General features: G+C 52.4%; 1 protein-coding gene across 1 annotated transcript; it reads right to left on the reverse strand.

Annotated features, from left to right (window-relative positions):
* Nucleotides 1–268: 268 nt before the first annotated feature.
* Nucleotides 269–9,595, reverse strand: EXOSC5 (exosome component 5). The gene is made up of 6 exons (XM_090261250.1): nucleotides 9,378–9,595; nucleotides 4,741–4,854; nucleotides 4,092–4,213; nucleotides 2,481–2,621; nucleotides 1,360–1,449; nucleotides 269–434 (listed from the first exon to the last, which is right to left on the reverse strand). The coding sequence occupies exons 1-6, from the start codon at nucleotides 9,511–9,513 to the stop codon at nucleotides 342–344; spliced, it is 696 nt and encodes a 231-aa protein (XP_090117376.1). The 5' UTR covers nucleotides 9,514–9,595; the 3' UTR covers nucleotides 269–341.
* Nucleotides 9,596–9,688: the final 93 nt, after the last annotated feature.

Consider the following 9,688-nt stretch of genomic DNA (forward strand, 5'->3'; position numbering starts at 1 on the left):
CCACCTCACTGGGTGTTTGTCCGACAAACACCAATGCTAGGTCCTCAGCACCTAGCAGGGCCTGCACAAGTGGGTGCTCAATAGATATTTGCTAAGACTAAATGAATTCATTCAATAAATGGGCAATCCTAGTAGTTTTCCTGGTGGGCGTGGGGGTGTGTCCCTTCACCCCTAACCTCAGGGTCTGCAATCAGGTGCACCCCTCAGATGGCCCTGCAGTTGCAGGCCCACAAACTCCCTGGGGCACACAAGGACAGAGAGGCAAGGCTGGGCTGCTGGTTTATTTTGCACTGGAGGTAGTGGGTGGTGGCGGTGGGAGGGGCGCCCTGCCCCAGCTTGCCTTAGCTCTTGGAGTAACGCCTCTGCAGCGATTCACGGTAGAAGCGGAAGACGTGTTGTGAGGCAGCCTGGGCTGCAGCCAGGCACTGCTGGAACTGGGTGGGGAGAGACTGGTTAGTGTGGGCCCATTCATGCACCCATGAACGGCCTGGCTGGCTCACCTGATTTCTAGAGCCCCCAAACCTACCACCTCCCTCTTCACCTGGGCACCCTCTCTCCATCCTCCAGGTGAGGCAGGTGGGGAGGGGATTATTTCAAATGCATCTCTTTGTTCCCCACTTAAGGGTCTCTTGGAGAGTAAGAGAAAGAAAAAAAGAGAAGGTGAGGGATGCTGGGGCCAGCTTCCAGCAGCTCCAGGGCCTTACACTGACGGAATCAGGCATCCTGACAGCTGGAATAGACCAGAGCTCTGGAAACTCAAGAGCTCCTCTTGTCTTTTCCTATCTCACTGACTGGGCTTCCCTTGGAAAAAAAATTTTAATCCTCACCTGAGGACATTTTTTCATTGCTGTTAAGAGAGGAAGGCAGGAACATGGACGTGAGAAATATTAATCGGTTGCCTTCTCATATGCGCCCGGATCAGGGATCAAAGCTGCAACCTGGGTATGTAACCACAACCCAGAACTGAACCAGTGATCTTTCGGTTCATGGGACAACACTCCAACTGAGCCACACGGACCGGGGCAGGCTTCCCTTTAAAAATTCCCACACACCCTGGCAGGTGTGGCTCAGTGGATTGAGCGCCAGCAAACCAAAAGGTAACTGGTTCAACTGAAGTCAGGGCACACGCCCGGGGCTGCGGGCCAGGTCCCCAGTTGGGGGTGTGTGTAAAGCAGCCAATCGATGTTTCTCTCACACATCAACGTTTCTCTCTCTCCCCCACTCTCTGAAGTTAAATAAATCAAATCTGAAAAAATTTCCCACAAAGGTTTCTGTGGCACAAAGTTTGCAAACGCCTATTTACAGAGGGATGCAAGGAGGGGCCCTTCTTGAACCTGAGTGCAGGGCAGAGTTGAGTACCTCAGAATCGGAGAAGAGCCCCTTGGTGGTGGACATGAGCAGCTTCTGGTCCACGCTGTCAAGTGCAAAGGTCAGGACTGCCCGGGCCTCCTAGGGATGAGGGACAGAAGGTTGGGGACCTGGACTCTCCCCTCAGACACGAAGAGGGGATCCCAAAGAGACTTGCCTTTCCTGCAGACAGGTCTCCTGCATTGAGTGTTTATCTAGGTACCACCCCTCCCAGCTTGCCCTGCCTTTCCTGAGTCCAACCCCACGCCAACCCCAGGGTTCTGTCGGGCTTCCAAGCAGTATTCCTGCCCCGTAGGGGGAGCCAGAGTGCACATCGCGTTATCTGGCGCCTCCTAGCCTCTCAGCTCTGAACTCCTGGGGATGGAGCTGGCAAACTGCGTTTTCCACACTCCCCTTCACGTTAGGTTCCACCAGTAATCTGGTGGGACAAGGCAGGAGACCAGCATCCGAGTCCTCACTCCAACAGTGGCAGTGGGTCCTGAGACCTTCTGCAGCCAGGACATCTATGCACCCACAAATGACTGCAGTGATGCTTCCAACAGCACAGGCAGGGGCTGGCTATAGGTTCTCCTGATCTCTGGGTGTCCCCCCTTTCCCCCTTCAGCTCTTCCAACACTGTTACAACCAGTTCCCTGCATTAAACTCTCCACTGGAAATCCCCCAAGTGGCTTCTGCTCTCCTGACTGGATGTGACTGGACAAATAACTCAAGAGTAACCACAGCCCTAGGATACTGTGAACTTGAGCCGATGAGGAATGCTCTCCTGTACTTCTGAGCCTCTTGAGATGTAAGCACAGAGCTTAAGGGGCCAGTTGCAGCCTCAGGAGAGATGCTGGCCAGAGAATGGAGCAGACATGCAGAAAAGGACAGGGACTAAGAAATGCAGAAAGGAAATCCTGATTGCATTTGAAGCTCTGGTTTTGAATGTCAATAAATTCCCTTTTTAAAAGCTCATGCAATTTGAGTTGGGTTTCCAGCACTCGCCCTTATGAGCAGAGCAGAGCTTGTCAGCTAGGACTGAGGTGGTACAGGCCAACTGTTGTGGAAAAGGGGGCCCCAGAGAAGGACAGGGTCTGCCCACAGCCCTTCACCACCCCCACCTTCATACCTACCTTTTCTTGCTTGGCTGTGGGGTCCAGCGTAAGGGTCCCCTCAGAGTCCAGGGCACAGGTGACCCCACAGAAGAGGGTCCGCATGGGTACCCCCGCGTCAACTAACGCCATGCAGGTAGCGTTCAGGCAACAGGCCAGGAGCTGAGCGCACAGGGAGTGGTTAAGAGTTTCCACTGCAGGGCTGGCCAGCAGATGCGGCCTTGCCTCCATCCTCCCCACCAGTGTGGCAGCAGCATCACCCACTGATCACAGGAAGGCGGTATGGCAGAGCCTAAGTGGTTCTGGGATCAAGTAACCTTGGGTTCCAGAAGGGGCTTTGTGACCATGAGCAAGTGATTTACTCTCTGAGCCTCAATCAGGGATCATGATAGTCATTTACTGGCAGGTGCCAAGCACATTTAGGGAAACCAAGTGCAGAGAGGGGAAGAAACCTTCCAGATTAGATGGGAGGTACTGGCAGAGCCAGGCTTGGAGCCTGGGAATCTGGTAGGTAGCTGCCACCAGTGACAGAGTGGCAGGGAGGTGCCCTCAAGGAGCCCTCCACCCAGAGGAGGGGTGTGGCCATGGCGCAGTAGGTGAGCACGGGGCAGCCCAGACAATTGGCCCTAGCTCACTCAGTTGGCACCCCAGGTCTAGCACAGCAGGTAAGGGCCCAGCTTTAGAATCAATCCATCCCACCTCTGCCACTGACCCTCTACAACCTCCTTCTGAGCTTCACTTTCTCCCTCTGAGAAATGGGATTACAACAGCCCTTCCCTCCTCCCATCTATGAAGTGCCTGCCCCAGTGAGGCCCTCTAGACATGCCTGTTTCTGGTCCTCCACCTCAACCTGTCACCCAAACCACAGGGGTCTTTCAAGGATGAGCTGTTGGTCCAACTACTCTGCTTGCCCAGGGTTCCCCCAGCATTGAACCTCAAATCTAAACTCAGGGTCAGCCTTGACCACTGTGGCTCAGTTGGTTGGGCATCATCCCACAAAGCAAAAGGTCACTGGTTTGATCCTGGTCAGGGCACATGCCTGGGTTGCAAGAAGCCAAGAGATCGATGTTTCTTTCCCTCTCTTTCTCCCTCCCTTCCCCTCTCTCTAAAAATAAATAAAACCTTAAAAACAGAAAAACAACAAAAAACAAAACAACACAACTCAGGGTCAGAGTGGAGGTCAATGGCATAGACTTTGGAGTCAGACAGGCCTGGGTCTGAGTTTTGTCTCTGCTGCCTTCAGTTGTGTGACATTGGACGAATGACTTCCCCTCTCTGGGCCTGTTTCCTCACCTGAAACATAGGAACATAACATAAATCTGCCAGGGGCCTTGGGCTCTGGAACCAGATGGTGTGAGTTCAAGTCCTGGCTCTGCCACTTACTACTTATTGAGTTGATTTTGCTGTGCAGACTGAATGAGTTAACATGTGTAAGGCACTTTAGAATAGTGCTTGACACAGAGTAAGCACTCAAGCTGTTTGTTATTCTTTTTTAACAAGTTGGTTTGGTGCCTGTCAAGTGTCTGGAGGTCTTCTGGCTAGCAGAGGATGGGTACACAGCCATCAGCAAGGGAGGAAATTAGGGGGATTTTGGAGGACTTCCTGGAGGAGGCCGCTTGGGGGAAAGGATACAGAGCCAGCATCGCTGATGACCTGCAGAACGATGGTGATGGAGGTGCGGGGGTGCAGTGTTCCCAGCACCACTGCTTCACAAGTGTTCCTGATCAGTTGCTCCCGGCTCTTCTCGGCTACACCTGGGGAAATCAGAGATGGGAAAGTATCTGGCTTTTCTCTTCCTTCCTATGCCCCACCCAGGCCTCTGGAAAGGGCCTGCAGTCTCAGCCTGGGCTGCTGCAGGACCCTGCATGGATAACACAGGATTCCCAGTGGGCAGGAGGCAGGACCTGACTGCCACCCACCGCACCCCTGCCACCTCCAGCATCTAGCAAGGGAGCCTCCTTGGGGAGGAAAACCCGAGTTCCCATGTCCCATGCTGCTGCCCAGGCCCATCCCAGTGGACCCAGTCCCTAGGAGTAAAGGAGACAGGAGGTAAAGGGAATAAAAACATGTTAATGGAAAGAAGGGGAGATGGAGCCAGGAAAGAGGAGGGAAGACTCAGAAAGACAGAGAGGCCAAGAGAAAAGTAACAGACTCAGAGGCAGAGTGGAGAAAGAGATGCATTGCTGAGGGGAAATGAGGGGACAGCGGAGACTGGGGATAGCAGTGAGGGAGGAACCAGGCAGGTGGTCTCAACAGAATGGACATTAGGAGACCCAATTACCAGGCAACCCAATCTTCGGCCTCAGGATCACTTCCAGTGTGGCCTTGTTGAAGATCTCTTTGCTGACCTTCACCTCGGCTGGCCCATACACGCCTGCCAGGATGGAGGTATCCCCTGGGGAGAGAGCACGGAGGCCTCAACCACATGTGCCCTGCCTCTGGAGCACACTGTGAGGCACTTCACAGTGCGGGCGTCACTCTGGCCCAGCATTTGTCGGCAGTGATTCTTTGAGCATTCCCTTCATTTCTCTCCCCCTACTTCCTCATCTGTAAAATGAGGACAATAAAAGTATCTCCCTTATAGCATCGTGAGGATTAAATGCGATAATGCAAGACACTGCCGTATTAACTTTAACAGGAAGTTCCTCCTGAGAGCTAACCTTCCTCCCTCTTACTGCAGCTGGTCTCAACCTGTCCTGACGCTCCCCGCAGCCCCACTCTCTTCCCTCACTCAGGCTCTTCTTTTTTCCCTCATATACTTTACACATTTAATAGTATTTTCTAGTGGACTTTTATTTAGTTTTTAAAATTAATTTATTGTTGTTCTATTACATTGTCCCATTTTTGCCTCAGTGCTCTCCCCTGCCCCACCCCGTCTCCAACAGTCAATCCCTACCCTGTTGTCCACGTCCATGTCCATGGGTCATTTATATTAGTTCCTTGACAAAACCCTTCCCCTACTTACCTCCCCGCCCCCCAAAGTCACTGTCAGTCTGCTCCTTGTTTCCATGCCTCTGGTTCTATTTTGCTCATTTGTTTTGTTTTCTTCATTAGGTTCCTGTAGTAGGTGAGATCATATGTCTTTCACCGCCTGGCTTATTTCACTAAGCATAATACTCTCCAGTTCCAGCCATGCCGTAGCAAAAGGCAAGCGTTCCTTCCTTCTTTCTGCTGCATAGTACTCCATTGTGTAAATCTACCACAGTTTTTTTATCCACTCATCTACAGATGTTTCCAGGACTTGGCTATTGTAAACAGTGCTGCTATGAACACAGGGGTGCATAGGTTCTTTTCAATTTCACTCAGGCTTTTCTTGTTCCAAACTCTGCAGCAGTCAGGACAGCTGAGAAAGGGGTACATCTCTGGGGGCGGGTCCTGACTCCTGGTTATTTCCCAGAGCGGGTACGGACCACAGTAGGGGCGGCAAGACCTGAAGAAAGAAAAAGCCTGGTTTCTCGCCCAGCCTGCCTCCTCCTGGCTATGCACCCTCGGCTGATTCAGCTCACTTCTCTGGGCCTCAGTTTCACCATCTGCAAAACAGAAACTGGACCCCAGCGGCAGCTTCCACTTTTCTGACCATAACTCCAAGAAACACATTTTACAACGGGACTCAAAACGCCCACGGATCTGTGTGTGTATCGACGGAACAAAGGCTTCACAAAACATCCCGATATACTCTGGTATTTTCTATTCGATTCCAGTGAAAAACAATAAACGCCGTGGTTCTCAACCCTGACTGCACACGAAACTCACCCCAAAGCTTTAAAAGACACTGATGGACTGCGGGAGAGGGGCGGGGGTGGGCAGGGCAGGGGAGAGCAATGGGGGGGAAATGGGATAACTGTAATAGAACAAGAAATTAAAACAAACAAACAAAAAACACACAACACTGATGCCCAGGACCTCCTCCAGAGATGCTCATTCAGCTGCCCAGGGTGGGGTTCAGGCACTGGGCGACAGAGCTCCACAGCCATTCTATGTGCACGAAGGGAGGGGCAGCCCATGACGTGCGGTGTGAAGACATGAGCTCGAGCACAGCTGCCAAACTCTGGTCTGAAATCAGTGCCACCGAAGCACTTAATGAAAAATGGGGAGGGCAAGGGGGTCCGTTCTGGAGCTATGCGCTTTCTTTTAAGCCCTCACCTGAGGACATTTTTCATTGCTTTTTAGAGAAGAAGGGAGAGAAACGTCAATGTGAGAGAGAAACACTGACCAACTGCTTCCCGTATGCACTTGGACTGGGGATCCTACATGCCCTGACCGGAAATCGAACCCGCAATTTGTTACAATTTACCAGCTGAGCCACACTGGCCAGGGCCTGGGCCTATGCATTTTAATCTTAGCAGAGATTCTGAGGCCAGAAGTGCCTAGAACAAAAAAGGATTTTATTCACTTACTTTTAGAGAAGGGAGGGAGAAAGACAGGGAGAGAAACATCAACATGCATCAACATGTGGTTGACTCTTGCACGCCCCCCAACTGGGGACCTGGCCCACAACCCAGGCGTGTGTCCTGACTGGGAATTGAACCAGCGACCTCTCGGTCCACAGGCTGGCACTCAATCCACTGAGCCACACCAGCCAGGGCTGAAACACAAGTTTTAAGGGTCTTCCAGGACTCCTCTTGTTCCAGGGTCCTGGGGCTTTGGGGTTTTAGAACATGGGTGAGGCTACCCTTCTCAGTATTGCTAAGTTCTAAGAAACTTGAGGCATCTGAATTTAGCAAGAGAGCTAAGCCTGGGGGCAGGCGGGCCCGATAAGGTCCCCAGTTGGGCTGCTTTTCCTGGGGTTGGGAGGAGGGACTGCTGCACGCCTGAGGGTCTCTATGCTCCAGGAGAATCTGCCCTGAGCAGGGGAGTTACCCGGAAGTCAGACCTGTACTGGGGTCTTCATTCCTGTTACTCCGGGTGAGTTGTCCGCGGTCCACCTGAACACAGGGGCGCCTCCCCTCTCCCCGTCCCCAGGAACACAGCTCCGGAAGTTCTCTGGAGCAATTCTCTCCTCCCTGGGGCCACATCCAGCTTCAGCTCCTGCCCCATTGATCCGACCCTCTTACAGCCAAGCTCCCGAAGAGCTGCCTCCTTTTCCTGTCCTCCCTGACCCCACCACTCCACTGGAGCAGCTCTTGGCAGCGTCACCAGTAACCTATGTCCAAATTGCCGACCCACAGGTCTGCTCCATCCTCGCTTGATGCAGCCTCTCAGCAGGACTGAGGCCGCTGGTTGGCCCTCACGTGTCTGGGCTCCTCCAGCTCACCTCCCTCTTTCGGTTCTCCTCTTGCCTCACTGGCTCCTTCTCAGGGCCGTTCTGCTAGCTCCTCACCAGTGAGAGGACTCGGGTCTTAGTCCTGGGACTTCTTCTCTTTCCCATCTACACTCATTTTCTTGGTGACTTCATTCAGTTAAGAGCTCAAAACACCAGCTATAGCCAGAAGGTTTCAAATTCTGTGTCCATAGAATTTATACGTCCGAACTTCCCACTGTGGTATCTACTGGGCACCGCAAACTTTAAATTCCAAACTGAACACCTCACGTCCCCCCAGCACAGCTGATCTGGGCAAAACTCTGAGCCTTGTTCTTCTCTTCTCATACTCCAAACCCAAACCACCTGCAAATTGTGTCTGTTCTACCTTCAGAACACATTCCGAATTTCACCACCTTGACTGCTCCCACTCTGGACTGAGCCACCACCATCTCCCTGCTGCCCCATGACCCACCAGAGGCAACACTGAAGCCAGAGAGATCATGTCGCTCCTCTGAGCAGAACTCCCAGTGGCTCCCGTCTCATTTACTAGGCGTTATATGGGCGTTATATGACGGGCAACCCTTACCTCTCTCCAAAACCTCCTCTCACTGCTCCAGCCACACGGGTCTCCTGCCTTCCTCACACAAACCAGGGAAGTTCTTGCCACGGGGCCTTTGCACCTGCTGTTCCCCCACGCTTGATACACTTTCCCTCTTGGTATTTTCAGGGTTCGCTCCCTTACCTTTAGGCCTTGACTCAAATGTTACCCTCTCATTGAGGCCCTTCCTGACCATCCTGTTTAAGTCTGCAACCCTCTCTGGCCCGCCCTTTCCCCCTTCCATACTGTAGTTTGCTCTATAGCATTTTACTTAGTTATCTAATTTACTGTCTGTCTTCTTGGTCAAAGTATAAACTCCATTCGGTGAGGGATTAAAAAAATTTTTATTGCTGTATTCTCAGTGCCTAGAACAGTACTCAGCACGAACACATACCTGTTCAATGGATGAAGGAAGGAATAAAAGCAGGTTTGTAACTGGGTGGAAGGTAATCACCTAGGGAGGGGACTGAAGCATCTCTGGGGTGACCCTTAGCTTATTATCTTCAGAGGAATATTTACCTAGGTCAGGGAGTCTGAAAGGTATTTAGCTAGATCTACCCCAATCTCAGGGATATTTACCCAATTGGTGGGGAGAGGATGGGAAAATCTTTCTCAACCCAAAAAGTACATACTTGGGTGAAAGAGGGTCTGCCACAGCAGGGAGTAATGAAGCCGGTAATGGTGACCTGCCAGTCTATGCGGTATTTATGCAAAGAGGCAGGTTTGCCCCAGTCTGGGATGTATGCACCCAGGGTATGTCTGTGGGAGGCCACGCAGGGTTATTTACTCTGGTGAGAGTCTCCCTGTTTTGGAGTATCCATGCTTATGGGGAGGTCTGCCCCTCTCTCCTGGTAAGTATTTACCAGGGTAGAGATATTTCCTCTCTACTAGCTGGGAGAGAGATATATACTGACCCTAGAGTATCTAGTAATACCCACCCGGGCAAGAAGTTCCGTACGAGTCCAGGAGGGATATTTACCGGCTAGTACCCTGCACGGTACGCCGCAGCCGCCCCCTAAAACAAATTCGACTTGGATGAATGTGGCCTCGGCAGCATCTCCCGGGGCTAAGTTCTCACCTTGTAGGAACGAGGCAGAGCCATCCGGTCGGGACAGCAGGTTCTGTTCGCAAGCAACGTGCCGGAGGCTGCAGTCGGGGCCCCGAGGGCCAGAATCTGTCCCATACTCAGTGCGGACCTTTGCGTCAGTCTGCATCGCCCCCTCCACCGGCCAACACCACGCGTTCCGTTCCTTCCGCACAGAAGGGCGCGGGCACGCAGACTGCCTACCCAGTGCGCACGCGCCAATCCAGGGTCCTCAGGTCCCGCACGTGGCTCTCCGTTTACTAACAATTTAACCCATCCCGCTTCGGCTTCTAAATTAAAGAAAA

The sequence above is a fragment of the Furipterus horrens genome, unplaced genomic scaffold, assembly GCF_987537825.1.
Source record: "Furipterus horrens unplaced genomic scaffold, mFurHor1.1.pri manual_scaffold_13, whole genome shotgun sequence".
Taxonomy (NCBI): Eukaryota; Metazoa; Chordata; class Mammalia; order Chiroptera; family Furipteridae; genus Furipterus; species Furipterus horrens.

What these genes read in the sequence shown, in the direction of transcription:
- EXOSC5 (XM_090261250.1), bottom strand. Translation starts at nt 9,513, where the DNA reads ATGCAGACTGACGCAAAGGTCCGCACTGAGTATGGGACAGATTCTGGC. An exon ending in CTCTGCCTCGTTCCTACAAG is followed by an intron (nt 4,855 to 9,377) that starts GTGAGAACTTAG and finishes CTCTCTCCCCAG; the next exon opens with GGGATACCTCCATCCTGGCA. An exon ending in TCATCAGCGATGCTGGCTCT is followed by an intron (nt 2,622 to 4,091) that starts GTATCCTTTCCC and finishes CTGTGCGCTCAG; the next exon opens with CTCCTGGCCTGTTGCCTGAA.